At 45.1% G+C, this 24,332-nt stretch overlaps 1 protein-coding gene across 13 annotated transcripts in view; it reads right to left on the bottom strand.

Moving 5' to 3' along the window:
• Positions 1–24,332, bottom strand: part of Mprip (myosin phosphatase Rho interacting protein) — a 130,124-nt gene that overhangs the window by 95,090 nt on the left and 10,702 nt on the right. For 8 of the 13 annotated variants that reach the window (XM_074046645.1, XM_074046644.1, XM_074046643.1 and 5 more), the window contains exons 2-3: positions 3,135–3,212; positions 1,223–1,288 (exon numbers count right to left, since the gene is read on the bottom strand). In XM_074046645.1, the coding sequence (XP_073902746.1) occupies positions 1,223–1,288; positions 3,135–3,212 (144 nt within the window). Of the gene's footprint in view, positions 1–1,222; positions 1,289–1,591; positions 1,799–3,134; positions 3,213–24,332 lie in introns of those variants that run through there. The other 5 variants (XM_074046648.1, XM_074046649.1, XM_074046647.1 and 2 more) reach the window with 3 other exon arrangements.

Here is a 24,332-nt window from a genome sequence, read left to right as displayed (position 1 = left end):
TATGTGTGTACGTACTCACACACATATATATGCTAGCATAATATGTGTGGTATCACACTATCATTGGTCCCAGGAACAAAAGTAGCAAAAGTACCACATCACAAAGAATAGGAAACCAACCCACTCTGGCTTCTGCACACAAAAGCTGTAATGATCACCCCCAAATCCCAATGTCCCAATGCTCTGTAAGGTCCTTGGATCATCTAGTCATCCCACTCATACTCCAGAAGCTTCTTACCATCGCAGTGAAAAAACAACCTCTGCATGGGACAGGTGAGGTCAACTTATTTCAAACAGCATGAGTAGATTTCCCAGGATGGCCCTAATTTTCAAAGGTTGCCCGCAGGTATGCACATTCATATACACATACTGTTTCACTCAGATGGTACAAGAGAAGAGTCAGTCAAAGCTTCTATCTTTAACCCTTTATAAATACAATCATGCTTCAGTTAGAGGAGAAGAATCACCTTTAGAGAAAAAGGGAGAAGATAACATGTGGAAAAGGAAAAGCCAAACATTCCACAGGGCTGGGTTGAGGGGTTGGCCTCTGGAGCAAGAGCAGCAAAAATTTGTCCAGCTCAAGAAGCAGATGAAAAACCAGGTAGGTGGCAGAGCACAAAGGAGCCCATGTGCCTCTTGAACACTGACCCCAGGACCAGGAGGCCTCTGACATCAGCTAAAAATATCCACATCAAAATCTAGTGGGAAAGACTAGAATGGCTCAAGTAGCAAAGTACCTACCCAGGAAGCACAAGGCCCTTAGTTCAAACCCCAGTACTGCCTCCCCCCACCCCCACCAAAAAAAAAAAAATTCTTTCAAGATCTAGTAGGAAAAGCAAAATCAGTCACAGCCAAGAACTGAGAGGCAGCCCTGGGATGACAGTTCAGGAACCTACCTGTCACCATCCATGCCTAAAGGTCATAGCCTGTGCAAGTCTCCGTTGAGACCCTGAACTTTGCCCTCACTTTCCCTAATGTCAAGTCCAAACTCCTATCAGCCTCAAATAGATGTGACTTCCTCCCTTACTATTCCTCTCACCCGTGACCACTGAAGAAGACACCTCAAATTCAAGGTCTACATTTGCAAAGCCATCTCCACCAGGTACCATGAGTCCTTCAAAATATTCCAAACTACTAACCAGAAACTCAAGCAGAGCTGCATTCACATGGTGCTGACAATGACACCACAACTGAGGGGATTCAAAGCGACAAGGACACTTACCATCTCATCCAGGGCATAACGCAAGAGGCCGTGCTCGTAAAGGATAAAGAACCGTCGCTGCCATTTCTGCAATAGAGCACAGAGTCCGTGGTTAGGGGTTCTGGCCCCAGGTCTTGACTAGCTCCACCCACACATCTGACAAACCTGTATCAAAGGAACATTGGCCCTGGTGCTTCCATTTCTAGTGCAGATGGCAAAAGAAAAGGGACCCGAGGCATAAACACCGTGATTCATTAACCAGGATGGGCTAGGAGAAGGACCTAATCACATAAGTGACTTGTGGTTCCACATGAATTACTGAAGAGTTTAACAAGAAGTCTCTTTTTAAAATCTGGAAGCTCCTCAGAAACAAAAACCATGTGTGGTCACCTTTCTGTATTCCTCATGGCAGTTAGTAGAGCTGTCACATGATTTGTGTTGTTACTGATTAGGTGAATGATATGACACAATCTGGAATGACCTGAGGTTGCCAGGGCACTGATTCACACTTCTGAAAAATTCCAGGAAACTGCTCTGATGATCTACTGGGCAGCAGGAAGAAGACAGTCAGGCTCCAGAATTCCGAGGTGGAATGAGCTAACAAAAATCAAAAGGGAGAAGGAACGAGACCAGAGAGAATAACCCCATTGTCTAAGGTGTGACCAATGGCAAAGGGTACCTCCTCTCACTGTCTACCCAAAGGCTAGGTCACTGGGGATGCCTCCAACAGTCAAATGCAACTGAGGGCTGAAAAAAAAGAACTGTGAAGGTGGACATCTTCCCCTTCTCTATGGACAAGGCCCTTATCTACAAGACGAGGTTATGGGCCTAAATGCAGAACCCCAAAATCATTAGCAGGATGCAGAACCTATTCCTAGCATTTCAAAAGCTCAACAGTGTTTAGATCTTCACTGGCAGTAAGGCCACAGAATTAACTTCAAGATTATGTCTCTTTGCTTTGAAGCAGAATGGTATCATCTATAATAGTGACTTTCTCTCAGGAACTAGGAATGGCAATTCTGTACAACTTTAAGAGAATCCAGGAAGGGCACCTGCTCCTGAAAACATCAGGAGAGACTGGACCCACTCTCTCCTGAGTGGCAGGAACGGGGACTCACAGGGCCTTGCAAACAGGACTTGCAGGGACTGCTTCCAGCCTGGATATTTAAGGAAAGGCTGTCTGAACCTGTCTTTCAAAAACATTTCCAAGGCTCCTATGTGTTATCTTTGAAATCAAACCCCACTCCAGAAGGAAGCCCAAAGACCAGAGATACAATGCCGGTTCTGTGGAGCCACAATACACAGTGAGCAGACCAAGGGGAAGGGAGAGGAGCTTCGGGATGAGAAGAGGGTAGAGCTGAAATAGTTTACACCTGCAAAACTGTGAGATAAAGAAAAGACTGTTTTAATTGGAGCTAAAGCCAAAAGGGCTTCCTGTCAGAGAAGCAAACCACCTGTCAACATAACACTGGTTTAATAATCTCACTGCTCCAGCAGAGACCTGTCCCAAGGTTCCCAGAGATAGGGGAATTTCAAGACAGTGAGCGAGGAGACCAGGTTTTCAGGCCCCATCCCTTCACTAGTGCTTAGCCCCTAGCTCAGAAGGGAGCAGCTGGAGGCAGGGCCTTGGCACTGAAGGAATTGGGAGCTAAATTAACACAATGCAACATATACTCAAGTGCTCTTCTGCCTTTCTTTTGAATTGTTTTAAGAGTCCAGGTTAGAGCTGCTCATTGTGAAGAAAGGACTCTGCATAGCTATGTGTAAGTAACTGAGACTTTTTCTGAGTTTGCCAAATAAGTCCTTTCTGACCCTGCCATCCCAGAATTCACTGTTCAATTTTTATCTACCTCTCCCATTCCACCAGTATGCCCTCAGATGTGTCCCCTTCTCTGGTTCCTCATGCCCTGAGAATTTGCTCTGGTATCCTTACCCGAGACCGGTGCACGGGGTTGTCAAAGTCAGTCCCATCTGGAGCCAGGAGAAGCCAGCCACCATAAATGGGTTTTGCCTAGAAGAGAAAAAGAGAGCAGGTCATCAGTGGCATTGGACCAGAAGAGGAAAGAGCAAGTCAAGTTGACAAGCAGGAAGTCACCTCCCACTCTCCAGCCACAAGCTGAGTGTCCAAGGTAGATACTTGTAAGTAAGAGACTGTTGGGGCAGGGAGTGGGTAGAGGGGGAAAAGAGGATGGGGATGATCTAGTCAATGTACAATATAAACCTAAATCGGAACTATCACTATGAATCCTCCCCTGTATAATCCTTATTAAAAAATTTTATAATGAAAATCTTTAAAAAATTGGGGAAAAAAAAGAGATTGAAGGAATTCTGCATCATCTGGTGTGAAGAGAGGAACACAGAACCCTGCCTGAGTCTGAAAACTTATTAACTACAGAAACCTAAGAGACACAGGCTACCTTCCCCCAAGTTCCTCATCAACACACCAAGACTAGGAAAAAAATGCCATTTTATTTAATAAATATGTTAATTCCAGCACATGTTGGGCACCAGGAATGTAGTGCTAATGACACAGACCAAAACCCTCATGCTGCAAAGCCGGGCCTAGAAGAGATCAAAGCCAGCAGCAGTCAAAGATTCATCAACCAAATGGGCAGCCAAAGGCAAGAAACCCCTGAGCTTCAGCTCTCCATCCAGTTGTTTCTCAATGTAAAAAGGATGTGTCAACAGTTTTAGCTATCCCTCATGAAGTTTATGTGAAAAGTGGTAAGATAATGCAAACAAAGCCCACCACAGGAAGGTAAGATGGTAAGGCCACTTGAGCAAAGTCTGGCAATTGTGCAAAAGGTTAAGCCCCAGCAATTTGACTTCTAGGTAGATGCACCTGAGAGAACTGAAAACAGACAAGCAAATGAAAACATGTACCAGGATGTTCCTAACAACATAGCTCACAACTACCCAAAGGTGCTAACAACATAAATGTCTATCAACAGATAAATGGATGAGCAAGCTATCCACACAATGAATACTGCTTAACATGACAAGGAAAGAGGTACTACTGCATAGTATCAGCTCATGAACCTTGAAAGCAGTATGTGATTTGGAAGCTGCCAGGCACAAAGGCCCACATACTATAGAATTCCACTTATATGAAATATCTGTAACAGGCAAACCCATACAACAGAAGGTGGATTAATGGTTCCCAGGGGCAAGGGGAAGAGAATTGAGTGGGGAGGGAAGGAATGTGAGCTAATGGGCATGAAGTTTCTCTTGGTGGGGGGGGATAAAAAAATTCTGGAATGAGACACTGGAAATGGTTACACATCATTGTGAATATGCTAAAACCCACTGAATTGTACATTTTAAAAGAGTGGATTTTATGGTATGTGAATTGTATCTCAATTTTTAAAAACTCTGTAAGGCAAAAAAAAAAACCCACTGAGTACAGCATCTGGCATATAAAATCACAATAAATGTGAGGCACTGTTACATTTTTACTGTCCCAAGGACCCCACCCCACTCCCAAGACCCTCAAGACACTCTGGCTCCATCTTCCTTCGCAGCCACACCTAGCTGGTGAGAAGGGGCTGGCAAAGGGACAACTGGGCCACTACTCTTTGGAAGGCAGTAACACAAAGGAAACCCAAATCCTCTGACTACTCTGGATAAGCTGCAGGTGGCCTCTTAATATACTTTTTACTCAATACTCTCCTAACTGGGAGGATCCTTCATACCACCCTTATTTAGTCGTGGAATCCATCATTTAGGGCAGGCTGCCTGCTAGAGGTCACATAGCCTCTAGGCTGAGTCATGAACCCTCTCTTTTCTTGGCTTCTTTGCCCAGGGTCCTCAAGGTCCCCCGGGAGAACTGACTTTTCCCAGGAGCAGAGTGATAAAAGGGGAGACCAGCAGTACAGCAGGCTTCAGGAAGAAGAGAGCCTTGCTTTAATTAAACAGGAGTGCCAGCCAGTCCCCAGGGGGACAAGCATGCTCAGTCTCTCCCCATACCACTCTGGGTGTGTACCCTAACTGGCCCCCTTAAAACCCACCCACAGCATAGGAAAGTCAGAGCTAAAGCCAGACCTCTCCCTGTGTGTACCCTGGACCCAGCGACCTCTACATGGCCTCTCAGCAAGGTTGCCACATTCCCCACCTGTGAGATCAGGTCAGCAGGCTATACCTCACAATAGGCTCTTCATCTCTGCCCAGTCTGGCTGTGTGCTACCTTCCTGGCCTCTGGCTGTTAGACTTTGGGCATCACCCTATCATCAGCCATCTACCTGACCTTCCACAAAAGGGACAGTGGAAACTTGAGTGACTGGTACAAGTTCCCTTAGAGCCTAGGCCATGATCTCACCCTAACCCACATCCTCATTGGCACTATTATTCATTCAATAAACATCTGCCCAGGCCATGTGCTGCCAGCACCTACCTGAATATAGAACCTAATTCAGATCACAGAAATGGGGTCCAGGCCAGCAGGATGGGTGATCAGAGGGCCCAGCACAAAAACAAGGGCTCCAGCAGGAGTTGGCTGGGAAGCCCATGCTGCCCACTGAAACACTTTACAAAGGCCAATCCAGAGGGAAAGAAACAAGGTTGGTGGCAGCTAAGGCTGGGCAGGCTGAGATGATAGCCAAGGGTGCAGAATTTCTTTTGGGGATGATGAAATGTTCTAAAAGCAACTGCTGATGGCTGCTCATCTGAAAATCCACTGAATTGTACACTTTAAGTAGATCAGTTATATGGGATGAATTTTATCTCAGTAAAGCTGAGATCATTTACCAAGGCCTATGTGGGGTGGTGGAGAAGTGGAGACTGCTCCTACTTCACACTGTCTGCAGGCAATGGTATAAACTAATTCAGTTCTTCTCCCCTGCTAAAGGAAGCCAGGCTTATAAAGGGCCTGGGGGCAGTACCTAAGTTTTCAAGTGACTCTGCCCCAGGCAGGTTTGGGAAATTTCAGAGAGACAGGGACAATGTCACAAAGGACAGTGATCCATTGGTTTGTAGGAAAGAGCTAAAGTAGGCCAGACAGGAAAGGGAGTACGAGGGCCCCGGGGGCTGAGCAGGCCCCACAAGGTGTGAGGTGTAGGGTGACACAACAGCTCCTGACGACACCAGGAATGTGCCACACATGAGGCATGAGGTCACTGGAGACAGGATAGACATGGCCACTCTGTTTGGTCGCCCTTCACGGCTACCATGTGAGCAAAGGCTGTAAAGAAGGAGGGGAGACAGACAGACAGACAGACGCAGGCAGACACACACACACACACACACACACACACACACACACACACACACACACACACGAGTCTGGTGAGGTCATAACTAGGTGCCATCTTTAGTTCTTCAGAGCCTCCCACTAAGCACATCCAGACTGTAGCCTGTTCAGGACCCCACCCACATAGCTTGGTGGCTTTCCCCTGCTGCTGTCTCCCCAGCTCTCCCACCCTGACCCTCTACCTGGCAAAAAACCACCCATCCCTCAAGAATCCATGGCCCCTCCTCGAGAGCCCATCGTGACCTCTCTGGTCAACATCTACTGACTCACCTCCATCATTACAACAATGACACATTTCAGAACTAATACATGCCTATCATTTTGCCATGTAATTACACTGTTATGTCTTGCCTGTCACGCAAACCAGAACCTGTGCTCCAGGAAGGCAGGGATGGGGCAAGCCATCCCTGGCTGTGTCCTCCATCCTGAGGCAGGTCTGCAGAGAAGAAAGAGGAGAGGCCAGCAGCTAGTCCACTACAGTCTACCCCCAGTCCTGGGGGCATAGTGCACTCTCTCTGAGCTTCCTTTTCCTCGGAGAACCTATGGTCCAGATTTGGCTGCCCTGTCCTTGACCCCCAAAGCATGCAAAGGCCTGCCAGAAAGAGCTGTTCTCTCACTATCTAAAAAGACCACATCTTCACTGCCACAGCAGAGGCAGTGTTTCTAAGCCCATTAGTGGCCAATACCAGAAGCTCACAAACAGTGGCAGGAGACAGCCCAAAAGGAAGCTGGCCCAAGAATTGCACGTTGGCAACTCTGAGTGCTGTGCTAGTTTTGCTGTTTTTTGCCTGAGTGCTTTGGACAAGTCAGGAAAAGTAGGTGTCTATTGTTGAAGGTGGGGTTGATCTGGGTTGCAAGGGTCCAAAGGAGGAAGCCCAAGTTCTGTTTCAGACAGCCCTGCAGAGGAGGCACATCCTTCCAGACTTCACAGAAAGGTCACCACACACTTGATCAACTTCCTTCCCTTACAACCTGCACAACCAGAGGAGGCACTTCAGGCTGGTATCTGAAGGGGCTTCTGAGGATCTGGGTATACTCTTCAACCCAAAGCCCTTTCAAACATGGTAACGTGACACATGGTGACTTTCAAACACTTAGACATACTGGCTAAGTACATCTTCTTTAGGCTTTCTTTTTGTCTCATTATCCAAGACTAGGTACTGGAGAAGCTGGCAATGTGGAAACACCAATGGGCACCAACAAAACCCAACAAATGTTGCACTGTGGCTAAAGGATCAGAAAAGCGCAGCCTAAGACAAAAAAATGTTTGTATGAAAACCATCCTCCTCCAGTTGATCACCCCGGGAAAGACTGCAGCCCCACCCCGAGTAAGCAAAGGCCAGTCATATACCCTTGCTCAGGCTGTCACAAGGCACCAACATAAAAGGAAAAAGACAAAAAGAAGCAAGGATAAGAGGAGGGAAGGGGGGGGTGGGTAAACCAAGAAACAAAACAAAACAACAAAAAAAAAAACAAGGTGCCCTATCTGGGCTGGTAGCAGAAGACACCAAGTGGGGTACAATAAGGAGAACCCCTCCCATACCATGACAGAGGAAGCAGAGTAGAGTCAGGATTTTTGCCACTGCCCAGTGATAACAAAGTCAACCCCACCTGACAATAATAGGAAACTTCCCTACCTCAGTGTCAAAGGAGACCACATGGGGTACTTGACCTCCTTTCCCCTACTGGAAGAGTGTTAGAAAAACCAACTAAATGACAAAGATCAAGTGAGACACAAAGTCACTCAACAAAATACAAAAAAATCCAGATTTCAATAAAAAAAAAAAAATCACCATGAGCTAGATGATGGTGGCTCACACCTATATATAATCCTAGCTACTTCTGAGGCTGAGATCAGGAGGACTGTGGTTTGAGACCAGTCTGGGGAAATAGTTTGTGAGATTCCATCTCCAAAATAACCAGAGCAAAAGGAACTGGAGGTGTGGCTCAAGTGGTAGAGTGCCTACTTTGCAAGCACGAAGCCCTGATTCAAACCCCAGTCCCAACCCCCCCCCAAAATCACCATCAAACCCAAAACCAGAAAGGTCACAAACTGAATAAGCAAAGACAGTAGTTGATACAATGCTTCAACAATAAATTAGGAGCATGCTTAAAATAAATGAAAAAAAAAAAAGAGAATATAAGGACCAAATGGAAACTGAAAAAGACAATAACTGAAATAAAAAGCTCAATGAATAGATTGAATGTGTGGTTCAAGTAATAGAGCACCTGCCTTGCAAGCACAAATCCCTGTGTTCAAACCCATCAAGTACCATCAGGAAAGAAAAGAGCTATTGGGATGGGTTCAAGAACAGATGAACCAAGGAAACAATCAGTGAACCTAAGGGCAGAACAGTAGAAATTATTCCATTTGGTAACAAAAAGACTGGGAAAATATAAATAAACAAACAAAGCTTTGGGGGCTTGTGGGACTATAATAAAAGTCTTCTACACTCATATCATCAGAGTTCTTAAGGAAAAAGGAAGGTAAGGCAGAAGTAGTACTCAAGGAACGTTTTCCTTTCAGAACAGATACAATTTGTAAATATTAATCAAAGAAGCACAGAGTTGCTAGATTAATATCAGATAAAGTATATTTTAGCACAAAGGAAAGTACCACACGCAAAGGGAAATACTACATAATGATAAATGGATAAATTCACCAAGACATAGTGAATCTACATGTGTATGCCCCAAACAATAGAGATGCAAAATAACATGAAGCTAAAACTGATAGAACTGAAAGGAGAAATAAACAAATCCACAATTATAGATGAAAATTTCAACATCTCTCAACAATCCTTGAACTCAGCAAGGATATATTAAAAAAAAAATCAGAATCGTTACTAGTTTATGCCCTACAAACTCATTTTAAAATTTAACTGCTGTTGCAATAGTATTAGACATGAGACCTTTGAGAGGTGATCAGGCCATGAGAGCTCCATTATCATGAATGGGATTTAATGCCATTATAAAAGGGCAATTGTGGTTCCCTATTGTCTTTCTGCACTTTCACTTTTTGCTATGTGATGATGTTGCAAGAAGGCCGGTGCCAAGTACCTTGATCTTGATCTTCCAAGCCTCTGAATTATGAGAAACTAAATTTCTGTTATAAATTAGCCAGTCTTGGATAATTGTAGGACTAAGGTAACTATCAACCAACAAAATGTGACACTGAAGAATAGTCTACCAAACAACACCAAAATACAGAATGTGTTCTTTGACCACAATGAAACCAAGTTAGACATCTATAACAGGAAAAAAATCTCCAAACACTTAGAAACTAAGCAACATACATTTATTTAATCCATGAATTGAAGAAGAAACCTCAAGGGAAATTTTTTTTAAAAAACATAATGTATTAAAAATCTGTAGTCATAGCTAAAGCAATGCTGAGAGGTAACCTTATAATAATGCACCAAAGTATTTACATTAGAAGGGCTGGAGGCATGGCTCAAGTGGTAGAGTCCCTGCCTGGCAAGCCTGAGGCCCTGAGGTCAAACTCCAGTACCTACCAAAAAAAAAAAAAAAAAGTTTACATTAAAGAGGAATGGCCTCAAGTAATCTAAACTCCACCTCAAATATCTAGAAAAATGGCTAAGGGTATGATTCAAGCAGTAGAGCACCTGCTTAGCAAACTCAAGACCCTGAGTTTAAATCCCAGTATCATCAGAAAAAGAATCTAGAAAACAAGTACGAGGTACACACAAATTAAGAAAAAGGAAGTAATACAAATGAAAAGCAAAAATGAGCAAAACTGCAAAAACAATGAAATCAATGAACTACAGAGCTAGTTCTTTGAAAAGATTGATAAAACTGACTTCTGGCAAGCCTGACCAAGAAAAAGAGACTGTTGAGCACTAGTGGTGTGCAACTGTAATCCTAGCTACTTGAGAGGCTGAGATTAGGAGGACTGCAGTTCAAGGCCAGCAAATAGTTCACGAGACTCCCATCTCCAAAACAGCCAGACTAAAATGGACTGGAGGTGTGGCTCAATGGTATAGCACCTGCTTTGCAAGTGTGAAGCCCACATAGTCACATCAACTGATGCAGAAAAATTAAAATATCCTGCATCCACTCATGATTTTTTAAAAGCATCTTAGAAACCTAAGAGGGGAGATTCCTCATCTTGATACAGAACATTTATGAAAAATCTCCAGTTAATGATGAAAGAGTGAATGTTTTACCTTCAATATCAAGGCAATGATACCCATTCTCAGCTCTAACTCAATAGTATAAGAATTTTTAGCCAGTGCAATAACACAAGAAAAAGAAATTTTAAAATAATATAGATTGATAAAGGAAGACATAAAATATTAACAGACATAGTTGTCTATGTAGAAAACCCCATAGAATCTACAAAAAAACTCTCAGAACTAGAAAGCTCAGAGAACTCAACAAGGTACAGGTTATAAGACCAATGTATGAAAAATCAATTGTATTTAAATAAACTACCGATGAATATGTGGACAACAAAATAAAAAATACAACACCATTTACAACTGATCCCTCCCTAAATGAAATACTTATATACAAATCTAACAAAATATGCACAAGACTTAGATGCTGAACATGATACAATGCTAAAGAAAGAAATAAAGTTGGGCGCCAATAGCTCACATCTATAATCCTAGCTTCTCAGGAGGCAGAGATCAGGAGGATCATGGTTCAAAGCCAGCCTGGGCATATAGTTCATGAAACCCTCATCTTGAGGAAAAAAAAAAAAAAAATCACAAAAATAGGGCTGGTGGAGTGGGCTCAAGGTGAAGGCCTTGAGTTCAAACCCCACTACCCCCCCCCCCAAAAAAAAGACCTAAATAAATGGAGAGAGACATACTATGTTTGTGGCCCAGAAAATTCTAAGATGTCAATTCTCCCCAAATTGATACATAGGCTTTTTTTTTTAATCTTGATTTGGTTTTTGGTTTTGTTTTGTCATTGTTACTGTTTTGAGGTAGGGTCTTACTATTTCCAGGCTCAGGATCCTCCTGCTTCAGTTTCCCAAGTGCTAGGATTGCAGATATGGACCACCACATCAGTTGACATATAGGTTTAATACAATTCTTATCAAATCCCAGCCAGATTTTTTTATAGATATAAACAAGATTATTCAAAAATTCCATATTTTTTAAAAGTGGAACTTAGGATTTGAACTGAGGGCTTCATGCTCGCAAAGCAGGTGCTCTACTGCTCCTCCAGTCCTATTCTAAAATTTATATGGAAATGCAAACAAACTAGAAGGGATTTTTTAATTTAAAAAGTATAAAGAGGGCTAAAGGCATGGCTCAATTAAGAGACTACCTGCCTACCAAGCGCAAAACTCTGAGTTCAAATCCCAGTACCACAAAAAAAAAAAGTATGACGAGGGAATCACTGACCTACCCAAAGTGATCAAGATAATGGTATTAATGGAAAGTGAGACATATCGATGTAACAGAATAAGAGAATCCATGTAACAGAATATTAGAACATAGACAACCCAGCATTAAACCCACACAAATAAACCCAATTTAACTGCTGACAAAGGTGCAAAAGCAATTCAATGAAGAATTCAACAATTTGCCTTTCAATAAATGGTGCTGCAGCAATTGTTCATACAGGGGCAAAACAAAACAACAAACAACAATTGAAAAAACCTTCAAGCTAATACAAAGATTAACTTTATACAAAGCTTAACTCAAAATGGAACATAAACTTGAACTTCATTAAAATGAAAAACTTTTACTTTGCAAAAGGCCCTGTTAGAAGTATGGGGAAGGGGTGGGGAGGAGGAGAGAAACCATGGCTTTAGGACAAAATGTTTGCTAACTACCTGACAAAGGACTAGTATCTAAAATATATAAAGACCTCTTAATAGTAAAAACAAAAAATAAACAATTCACATAGACTATGGGCAAGACAATCACAGAAGATTTATAGGCAGCAAATAAGCTCATGAAAAGACATTTATTATTAGCCATTAGGGAAATGCAAATTAAATCCACATGGGATATTACTATACTCCTATTAGAATGGCTAAAATAAAAAATGGTGACAACAGCAAATGCTGGCAAGGATGCAAAGAGAGTGTGTCATTCACACAGCCCTGGTAAGAATCAATTTGACAATTTCTTAAAAACTAAGCATGCAAGCCAGGCACTGGTGGCTCACATCTGTAACCCTAGCTACCTGGGAGGCTGAGACTGGAGAAAGAGAGATTGGAGACCAGCCTGGGCAAATACTTAAAAAAAGCAACATGGACTGGAGCCATGGCTCAAATGGAAAAGCACTTGCTTTGCAAGCACTAAACTCTGAGTTCAAACCCCAGTCCTACCAAATACATACATACATACATACATACTAGGCATGCAACTACCTTAACCAAGAACTGTACTCCTGAATATTTATTCCAGAGAAATGAAAATACACAATCACACAAGGATACAAATGGTGACAGCAGCTGAACTTGTAACAGTCCTAATATGGCAATGACCAAACTGTGCTTCACCATCTCACAGGATGGCAGTCAGCAATAAAAAGGAATGACCTACACAGGGTAGGGATACGTAAGGGTCAGGAGTGAAAACAGCATTCCCACAGGTGGGTGTTGTGTGACTCCATTCACAAACATCCCTGAGAAGTGAAATCTATAGGAAGTGAGAGTTTGATTGCTGAGGTGAGGAGGAGGTGGCAGTGGATGGGTAGGGGCAGTGGCAGGGCCAAGAGGGACACTATGGGGGCAGAGATGCTGACTCCCACCTGCATCAGCCTCAGCATCCTGCTGTGACATGCACCTGTGCTGCTGGGTGTGACCAGAGGGAGACTAGGTGAAGGGTACACGTGGGATCTGTGTACTTTATAATTGCATAAAATCTGTAATTATCTTAGTGTAAAATATTTTTTAAAAAAACTACACAAAACCCAAGCTTACTACTTCCTAAAAGCTCCTGCCAACTCACCTATACACAGGTATAGAGAACACTGGTAGGGGACTTGCACAGCCGAGGCTGTGGCCACAGACTCTGACTGCAGTCAGTCCTCAGGGATCCTCCACCAACAGCCTGGTGCCTTCTGCAGGCAATGCTGGCTTGCATGGCTCTAAGCTGCAAGGCATGTGCATGCACGTGCATACACACACACCCCCTTCCTGAGACCTGACTACTTGACCACAGCAAGGTTCCTTTCCACCTTCCCTGGGCAGATCTGGGTTGTGTCTCAACTCAGGCCAGACGGGTAGGGCAGCATCCTGGATCTGCTTCATACAACACTGTCAAGCTGCCACATGACACACTGGAAACAGCACCCCATCACAACCAACCCCAAGGCATCCAGAACGTGTCAGGCTCAACTCTTGCTCCACATGGCCTGTGGCTCTCAGAGCAAGAAAGGAACACTCAATGATGGGATTACTAATAGGTGGCTAACCAGGTTTCCCATCCCTTGGAGTCACCCACCCTCAGAGGGCATGTGAGTGTGAATCGAGGCAGTCAAGACACAGCACTATGCACTATGAGGCACTGCTGGGACAGCAGCCAAAACAAATGATACTCAAGTGTGTATCTCACCCTTCCCACCCCATAGTGTCCTCCCACCCCAAAAACTCTCCACAGTTCTGGTTCCTCACCTCTGTGCATGCGCGCACGCGCACACACCCACACACACCCACACCCACACATCTTATGCTCCTCAAGACCCTAGCCCCTGGGCAATAACCCAAAACCAACAGCTTCCAGTGTGCATGCTAGGGTTACTGTGCAACTACAGCCCCACTCTTCTGACACTCCCACCCACTCAACCCCCACCTAGGCTCCTTTCACAAGCACTTCAGGCCTCTGTGCTTACAGGCCTTCTCTTTCAACAGCACATTTGCTGCAGGGGCAAGAAGCCAGCCCTCACCTAGCCAAGTACCCAGTCCAAAGCCAGGCTCTAGGGACTGAAAAACAAATGAACCGAAAAGCCATGTGCAGCAAGAGTTGAAATGACTGCAAAGACACACTTACTGGTTATCAGAGTTGGGAACATAACTGCTGTCCAATTGTATTGAGAGTAGTGCTGATAAGGCCTTCCCAAGACCTGGCAAGCGCAGCTGCACCTCTAACTTCCACACATGAAACTCCCAGGTCACAGCAGGATACTAGTTAGTGCCTAATGCCAAGAAAACAGTGTGCTGACACTGGATAGTTGAGCTTCAATTTGTAATTCTCCCTCCTTTAAATGTAACCCCCAGTCAGACCACTATTTACACTACACCGGCAAAGTCAATGGGCAAGTGCAAGGTCCTGAGTTCAAGCCCCAGTACTACTCCCTCCCCCCACAAAAAAAAACCAGGCCAGTGAGGGGAATGCTGGCACTCTCCGAGTGTGTGGTCACATACAGCAGGAACCATGATAGTTCTGTGCTCCTGACATAGTAAGTCCAAGGTCACATGCTGAACCTAAAGAAATAACACAGAGTAAAGCAAAAAGTTCCACTCAGATGCAGGAAGCACTTGCTGCCCAACAGAGACACCTACATAAATACTGATATACTACAGCACTACAAAGCTTTTGTTATAGTAATCCATATCATTGCATCAGGCCAGCATTCCTGCACAGCCCTCCATGAGTTCATCCACTCTGCATCTTGGTGACTGGCATCCTCTGGAAGTGTTTGGTAAAATCTCCCCAAGTCACTCTGAAGCTGAGGTATGAACATGAAGCACACATATTCCCCCCTCCAAAGGATAGCCAATCTAGTGAAGGAGACCAGACACGTAGGATGTGAAAGTCTCTATTTGTAAGATACATGAGGATGGATAATGACTGGGAGTTGCTATAGTTGGGGTCTTGAATATCCCCCTAAGGTCCAAGTGTTAAAGGCATACTTCCTGGGATGGTGCTACTGGGAGGTAGAGGAACTTTTAGGAGGTGGGGCCTAGCAGGAGTTCTTAAAGTCAAAGTGGGGAGGTATCCTTAAAGGGGACCATGGGACACCAGGACCCTCCTTGCTGCTTTTTGCTTCATGGCCATGAGATGAGTGATTTTGCTCCATCATGCACTCCCCCCATGATGTGCTGCTGTACCACAGGTCTAAAGGCAATAAAGAGGCCAAATTAAGGACTAAAACCTCCAAAACTATGAGCCAAAACAAACCACTTCTCTTTATAAGTGCACTGGGTATTTTGTTACAGTGACAGAAAGCTAACACAGGAGACAGTGAGAAAACAGCTATTGTGCTGACTGGTGGGATCATGAGCACTCCCGGGAGATATGTTTTGTTTTGCTTGTTTGTTTTTTACTATCTTTGTGAAGCGATGCTACTACATAGCACTTACTATGGTATTAATATATAAATATTATGTAAAGGCAGGAGAAGATGTTTGCCTGACCATTTATGCATGGTGCCTGGTGTGATCCTGGCAAAATAGCTCCAAAAGAGGGGAGGAGGGCTTGGCAGAACACATAGATGAAGTTAGGGAACCCCTACCTTCTGCTCTTGCCAACATAACCTAACACTTCTAGATGCTTAATGTTAAGATCCTGGCCTGGGATTGAGGATGCCCAAGATAAGTCCTGGTTCCATTACTTACTCAATATGTGGCCCAGGGCAAGCCTGTGAGTCTCAGTTTCATCATCTACAATAATAGAAAAATACACATATTCCTCCCCTACCATTTAAAAAACAAAATCATGTCAAACGTAAACAACCCTAGGTTAATGCAATCAAGGATGCCTCAAGGTCAGGAGCATACATCCCAGCACATCCATGTGCACAGCACACAGCTGGTGCTGAACCGGGTCTCTGTGGAGGGAGCCCCACAACAGAGGCAGGCAGGGAAGCCCCTGAGCAGTGTTAGTCAGTATCAGGGGACCTCACAGCTCAATTCTAAACTCACAAACTCAAAGCTCTGTACCTTGATTCCAAGCAGAGTAACCATCTCCATGAAGGTTCTTTAAGAGGAAAAGCCCCACACAGTCCTGAAGAGGGACGCATAACTGTAGGGCCAAGCACCCCAGCTCTAGGGACAGCCTGGGGACAAAGACTTCTGGAGTAAGTCTGGGGTAGGGCAGGTCGAGGTATTGCAGAAGGAAGTAAGAACAGGATCCCTGCAAAATGCAGCTGTTGTATCCTTTGAGGCCTGGAAGCCAGCTCTTTGCATTTTTCTAAAGAGCTTCTATGGAGGCACTGCTGTACTAGCATCAGGCTGTTTAGTATTTTCTGCACCTCAGTTCCAAAGAGAAATGATGCCTGGGTAGCTGACATCTGGCCGTTTTTATAAGCCTGTAAATCATGGGCCCCTTCAAAGTTGCCTGTCTTTTCTGGGACACAAGTCAGAAAGACAGGGAGGGATATAAACACACAAGGTCCACGCTCAGGCCTCACCCTGCCAAGACTTTGATATGTCCTACGGCCATTCAGACAGGTAGGCGAAGGACAGGTGGCTCTAAACCCATGCACCTGTGGAGGGAAGATTCTCAGCAAAGCTGTGGGCACAGCCTCTGCCAGTGGGGTCAGCATACACTTCTGACAGTGCCCACAGGAGTCCTGTCTGGTAGAACTAATTTGTCAGGACCAGCACTGGACATCACTGGAGATCCTGAGAGGATACAGAATTGTCTCCACAATGCTGCATGGACCAAACTGTTCTGGAACTCCTGTCTGAGTATTGTCCACAGGGCCTTGAGCCCCAGAGAATACTGCCCTGTTGCTTCAGAGCCATGTAGTTTTGGACCCAAACTACAATCCTCAGCATGATCACCACCTGCCAGCATGGTAATATGCACGGAGCTCTTACCTTCCTCCAAAAGGCAGCAGGGAAAGATAGGCCATACAGAGACACTAGAATCAACCTGTAGCCTCTGCAAGTGGTTCAGCATCTTCAAGACCCAGGGCCATGTGACCAAAAGTAAGCCCAGGTTTCAATTTAAAAAGGCAGCTGTTCAGCAGCAGGCAGAACACACCTTTTCTTAAGAGAGCCTGTGGGTACACTGTTTAAAATGCCCATGGTTGCCTTCCTTGGCCATCTCTGCACTGCTGCCCTCACCATCATCTCATTGTTTTACTACTGCCCTAGGTACTTTATATTCATATGCCTCTTTTGTTATTGTTAGGGTCTAAACTCAGCTTGCTATACACACACTCTACCACTTCAGCCACTTTGCCAGCCCTTTTCGTGTTGGTTATTTTTGAGACAGGGCCTCACTGTCAACTTCACAACCTCACATGTAGGACACCAGGTAGTTTATCACCCAAACTGGATGCCAGGATCTCTGGTGGCAGAACTCAGTAGACTGCTGTGCCCATGACCATCCCACAGATTGCAGGCTACTTACCTCCTCAGAGCAGCTGCTCTTTCTGCCTTTCGCATAGTTACCAACATGCACTGCCAAGGGCCAAGACATAAGTCCCTAGACAGAATGACCACAAACCACTGAGGTACTGACAACCAGATGAAGACACCCAACATAAGTCAGAATTGGGAACCAGGAGCAGAGGAGGCATTTAGGAGACTTCCCCAAGGAAAGAACAAAGGACAGGCTTCAGCAATGAGCCTGAAGAAAGCTGACACAAAGCTGAGCTGGCATACACACAGCACAGAGCCATCCCTCCAGGCCATGCTGGGGCTGAGGGTCAAGGAACAGGCATATCCAACAAGGCCCACTGCCCAGAGCCACTCCAGACAGCCCCACCCTCCTGCCAGCTCAGGAGCATCACAGAGTGGAGGAGAAGACCCAGCAGTCGATGAGCCAATGAGAGCTTGAGATAATGATGTCTAAAAGCTGCTGGCCCCCCACACAGATGTGTGCCATACAAGAACCCATCTGACACAGTTGAGCTCAGGCTGTGTGTGTGGGCACACATGTGCAAACATGACTGGGTGTGGCAGGGCAAGCCAACGTCTTGACTGTACAGTGTGCTCCTAGGAACCTGAGGTGACAGAGGCGGGAGGAGAGGGCATTAGCTACATATTGGTTGCAATTATCAAACAAAAGATGTCAAGAGGATGGGGAATGAAAATGCATCAAATAGAGATGCTCCTGCAGTTTCAATGCAGTTATGTTCTGACAAACCAAACCCTTCATACACTGAAAACATCCTAAGTTGAAAATGCACTGAGTCCACCGACCTTCAGGCCAGCCCACCTACGTGAGCTCAGATGTTCACATTAGCCCAAGGTGGGTAAAACCATCCCATTTGGAGCCTACTTCATCCCTGAGTGTTGACCAGTCTTGTAAATGTATGGAATCCTACATCGAAAGTGAACCACAGTGGTTGTGTTGGGTTGCTTTTGCACCACCATAAAGTTTAAAATCCGTAAGGAGAAGTGTTCTAAGTCAGGGGTCATCTGTAGTGATTTGGCAAAATGTGGTATGGGCCCAGGTGTTTTTACAGATACAATTCACATAGCATACAATTCACCCATTTAAGGTGTATAATTCAATGGTTTGTAGTACAAACTATGGTCACAGTCAATTTTATCACATTTTCATAACCTCTAAAAGGAACCCTGTGTTCTTGGCTGTCACTCCCCAAACCTGTCATCTCTTTGACCCCAGCCCCAGCAACTGCTAATCTATTTGTTTTCTCTATAGGTTTGCCTATTCTAGACATTTCACATGAGTAGAATCACATAAGCCAGTCTGTGACTGGCTTCTTATACTTGGCATCAAGTTTTCAAGGTTCATCCACATTGTAGCATATATCAGAAACTCCTTCCTTTTTATGGCCAAATAATATTCCTTTGCACAGGCATGCCACATTTTGTTTATCAGACAAGGTTAGGTTGTCTAATAATTTGTTTATTAGACAAGGTCAGGTTGTTTCAACCTTTTGTAAACATGTATCTAAGCCTTCTTAAGAGAGACCAAAGAGATAAACACCACCTATCTATGTGAGGCCTAGACAATAAGTTCTCAAAAGCAGAAAATGGATGAACGGTGATACAGAAGGGAGGTGGGGGTGCACTGAGAGGCTGGCTCCCTGTGAACAACACAGACTGGGCAGCTCAGCCTCACAGACCAAGCTCAGGCTCAAACCTCTCCAAAGAAACCTACCCAGATCTTTCCTCCAAGACTTTCCAAAAGAGGAGGTGTGGGTAGTGGAGAAGAATGGAGAAAGGAAAATATTTTCTCTAGCAGATCCCATTTTAAAAATATAATCATGCTGGGCATGATGATGCACACCCGTAACTCCAGCACTTGGAGGCCAAGGCAGGAAGAATGAAAGATTGAGGCCAGCCTGGGCAACTTAGCAAGACCATGGAAGAAAGGAAGGAGGGATAGAAGAAGGGAAGGAAGGATGGAAATGAAGTATGATACAACTAGATCATAACGGACTCATTTAGCACTAAAGACATCAAAATTCCTGTCCAGTCATCAAATCCAAGAGGCAGAACCTGGTTGAGGAACATTTTAATCCCACAGAGAAAAGGCAATTTTCCTGAGGCAGATTCTGAAGGTTGATCCAAGCTTCTTCAAGAAAACAACAAATGCCAATTGTGACACATGAGTTAAGTTCTCTCAGGGCCTCAACACAGCCTTTGATTCCCTCCCTGGTCACATGTTTTGAGGGTGCAGGATTCGATAATCCAACTCTGATTTCTGATCCAAGTTACCCTTCACCTGTTCCCAGACACTGCACCCAGCCATCCACCATACCCAATCTGGTGCACAAACAGCAAGCTCCAGGCCCGTAACTGGGATGGGGTCTTGGAAATCATAGAGTACTCTCTCCACCCCTCAGGAATAAAGAGATGGACAGAGGGAGATCAGCCAACTTTTGGGCTGAAAAGTCAAAAAGCAGTAAAGCCTGGAGTCCTCAGATTGCTTCTGGCTCCTGCCTCCATATGAAAACATGCCAGACATCTTTGAGTCCACCGAACCTTCAGCCTCAGAGTACACAGGTTAAATGTAAAAACAAAGCCACTTCCTTCCCCATGCCTCTGACTTTTCTCTGTTATCACATGGAGTCCTCCCTAATTGCCATGGACCTCACTTGCACTTCACTGACTCCCCAGGATTCCCTGGAGCAGGTGAGAAGTGGGGGCCAGTATGGAGCCTGCCAGTGGTCAGACACCTATCCACAGAGGTGCTGTCATCACTGCTTTGTGTCCCTAAACCAATCTGCCAGCCCTGTGGCCACTCACCTCCCTCAGGTGCTGCCCCAGTCTCTGCCCACACTGTACCCTCATTGGATCCATCTTGGTGGGGATTCCCACTGTCATCTCCATTCAAGCAGATGAGATCTTCAAGCAAACAGACCAGGTTGAGCTAGACCAGCAGTTCTCAAAGTGTGGGAGTCCCTGACATACTTTTGAGGATTCATGAGCCAAAACAATTTTTATAAAAATACTAAGGTATAGGCTGGTGGCATGGCTCAAGTAGTAGAGCACCTGCCTGACAAGCCCAAGGCCTTGAGTTCAAACTCCAGGACCACAAAAAAAGTAAATAAATAAAATACTAAAGCACCATTTGCCCTTTTCACTCTCCTTTATTCACAAGTGAAGAGCGGAACTGTCAGGGGTTGCAGGACAGGAGACGGCAATAGGATAACTGCAGAAAGTCTGAGAATCTGGACACATTGCATTATAACAGATGTGAAAGTGATCTGCAAAAAGCTAAAATAATGTGACTCTTATCAGCAAACTGTTTTTGTTTTAGAAGAGTTATTTTTCAGACTACATGTTACTTATGTAACCATGCAGACAGGTTTACTGTTATTTTTAAATGACTTTATAAGTACCTTAAATGTCTCAGTTTTAATTTCTAATACCACCAATACCAATGGACATACATAAATAAAAGTTCTGTGGGGACTTCAATAATCAAGAATGGAAAGGAATCCCAAGACCAAAGTTTGAGAAATGACCTAGCCAGCCACTCCCTCTCTAGCAGAGTGCCTCTTTCACTGCACTTCTGGTTCCTTCCCTCAGTCCAAACACAACCCAAACGTGCTTTTACAACCACCTCTTGGCTTCTACTCAGAGTCCTTTCAACCCAACAGCACTGCCAACACTGCCTTAAAAGGCGACATCTCGCCCTAGACTTGCTCCAGGCAGCTGTGCTCCCTACAGTCCAACTGGAAGTGAAACAGGCATCCAGACACCAGTGAACAGGACATGCTCCCTCCCCATCACACCAGCCTCTGCCTTTGGAGGCCAGGGAAGGGACTGAGAAACAGGTAACATCTGCTTCCAGGCACCAACTAGAGACCCAAAACCCCACAAGCAAGGGCAAAGCAGCTCAACTGTGCCACCAAATCACTGTCCCAGCCTTGGGAGGGTCAGGAAGGACAGAAGCAGAGGAATGTGCTCCTGTCTCATGTTCCCTGGAACTGTCAAATGTCCTTGAAGGGTGTTGCTAGACTCACTGGCCTGAGCCTCAGTTCCCACCTCCATCAGTTCAGGTAACTTCTGATGTAAGGGTCACCATCTGGGATGACATCAAGGATGCTGCAGTGGCATCAATGTTCTCTTTCATGAGCATTCATTATTTAGATTTATACTAGATTTTTAATTGTGTGTGTATGTATGTATGTGTGTGTACACATATGTACAAAAGAAGGTATCATATATGATACCCAGTGTCCTGCCCCGGACTCTACCAAGTGAGGAACACTGGGCCCTATGCACCTTTGTGCATGGTCTAACACCCAAAGATCTTCAAGCTGGCAGCCAGCTTCAGGTACTCACTGGCAGAAATGCCACAGATACTCTCCACACTTGGGACTCTGAAAACTAAAAGTAGGTGTTCAATCAAAAACCTGTATACAAATGTTCACAGCAACACTATTCATATTTGCCAAAAGGTGAAAACAGATACCTATCAAATGGGGAAATGGATGAGTACACACACACACACACACAAAAGTGGTACGTGGAATATTATTCAGCCATAAAAAAGAATGGAATTCTATATATGCTAAGAGACGGGTAACTCTTAAAAACATTACGCTGGGTGAAACAAAAGGTTGTATATTGTATGACTCCATTTTGATGAAGTTTCCAGAGTAGGTAAATACATAAAAATAGAAAGCACACTCAAAATAGCTGAAGCCTGTGGATGGGGAGGAGGGAGTGTGACCACTTAATAGTTATGAGGTATTCTTTTGGGGTACAGAAAATGTTTTCAGTTAGAGTGTGGCAGTGGTTTCCCAACACCATGAATACACTAAATGCAACTGAATTGTGCTTTAAAATGGTTAATTTTATGTTATGTGAATTTCAACTCAAAAACAGCAAAAATATACACAAATAAACCCCACAGCAGCTCCCTGCACCCCCAGCCACTCCTGGTGCGTCACAGACACCAGCAGCTGTGACCATGCTCCTCCACCCCTCTGCTCCACCCACACAAAGGCCCTGCAAGCCTGACCCCTGCCAGGCTCCTTCCCAGACTCCAGCAGCTGGGCGGGTGGGGAGCACACTTCTAAAAGTCTCTTCCCTGTTTGGTCTTGACATGGCTGCAGGATTTTTGGAATATGACGCCATTCATGGCAAAGGGAAGAATGCTGGCGAATGAGTGGGGACGGGGGGCAACAGCATCTCAGGGAAGAGTCATGCCTGCTTCCACAAAAAAAAAAAAAAAAAAAAAAGCCCTTCCCATTAAGAAACAGGCAGGGCAGGAGAGTAGGAAGGGAAGGAGGAAGACAGGAAGTCTAAATAAGGACAGTCCAGATCCGTCTCCAGCCCCAACCCTCCCAAGCACATTCACACACTCCCAGCAGTCAGCACATGGCCAGGAGGCCCAGCTGACCCCAATTTCATGAGTAAGGTCATCTCATGAGTCTGGGCTTCTGCTCAGCTTTCCTACTGACATACTGCCCTACCTCTCCCCACCCAGTCTACCTATCCTTCCACCTACAAGGCTGCTGTGAACATAATGGAGTTAACAGTGGCCCAACACAGGCCCATTTCTAACAGCTATGAATACTGCCAGCAGCACAATAAGCAATCCCAGAGCAAGCCAACTGCCCCTAGATTTCAGTCCAGAAAACCTCCATGTCACAGGAGGACATGTGGCTGCCAGTTGGCCAAGCTCCCCAGAAAGAGGACACCTAAGCTCACAGATTCCCAGGCAAGAAGGCAGATGTGGACTGGGAAGCAGCAGGCTCTGTCTGCCCAGGTGACATGTGCCTGTGAGAAAAGCCCTTCGCAGGCTCTAGAAAGAATGGCTTCTGTGTGACCAGGTGTCTAGAAGGGTCACCAGTCCCTGTTAAGACTGGCAGATTGCAGAGGTGCGAGAAGAGAGGAACAATGGAAGGAGCATCTGCAAGCTGAGAGAGACCAATTCAACCACGAGGGGAGCAGAGAGCCATGACACACCTTGGCTAGACCTGCCCAGTCAGCAATTTAAGACTGGACTGGCTGTGGCTCTAGGCTGTCCTCTATCCCCCTCGGCTATTTACTCCTGACATCTGCAAGGGAGCTGCACCAGGGACCACCACCAGGATAAGCTTGGTTCCTGATACGCCTCCCACACCTTGCAAATGGCAACTTAACACACTTCCCTGCAGAGCCTTTTCTGAAGTAGGGCCTGGCCTTCACCTTTCACAGGACCTATGCTATTGCTTCTCAAGGCTAAAAGGGGCTCAGAGGCAGTCTCAGGTTAAATCCCAGATGATGGCTCCTGGCGCTTTTGCTTCCCAATCTCTAAAAAGGCTTAAAAACCAATTTAATTATTATGTTTACGTATTCTAAAAACCAAACCCACTCAAGCAGACTATCACCCTGCCAATCCCTGTAGGGGCCACATGAGGATGATGCCATGGGTTCAGAGAAGCACAGAGGAAGGAAATAGCCTGGACTTCAGGGATTCATCTTTGGTGAGCTGGAGGTAGAAAGGAACAAGGATCTGAGGGCCACTTCTCCCTCAAAATCATGGTGGCAGGTCCCTCTTTGGGCCCATTTTCTCAGCTGTAGCTTCAATT

Source organism: Castor canadensis, chromosome 11, assembly GCF_047511655.1.
Source record: "Castor canadensis chromosome 11, mCasCan1.hap1v2, whole genome shotgun sequence".
In the NCBI taxonomy this organism is placed as follows: domain Eukaryota; kingdom Metazoa; phylum Chordata; class Mammalia; order Rodentia; family Castoridae; genus Castor; species Castor canadensis.
This window is presented reverse-complemented; position numbering and strand designations above follow the sequence as displayed.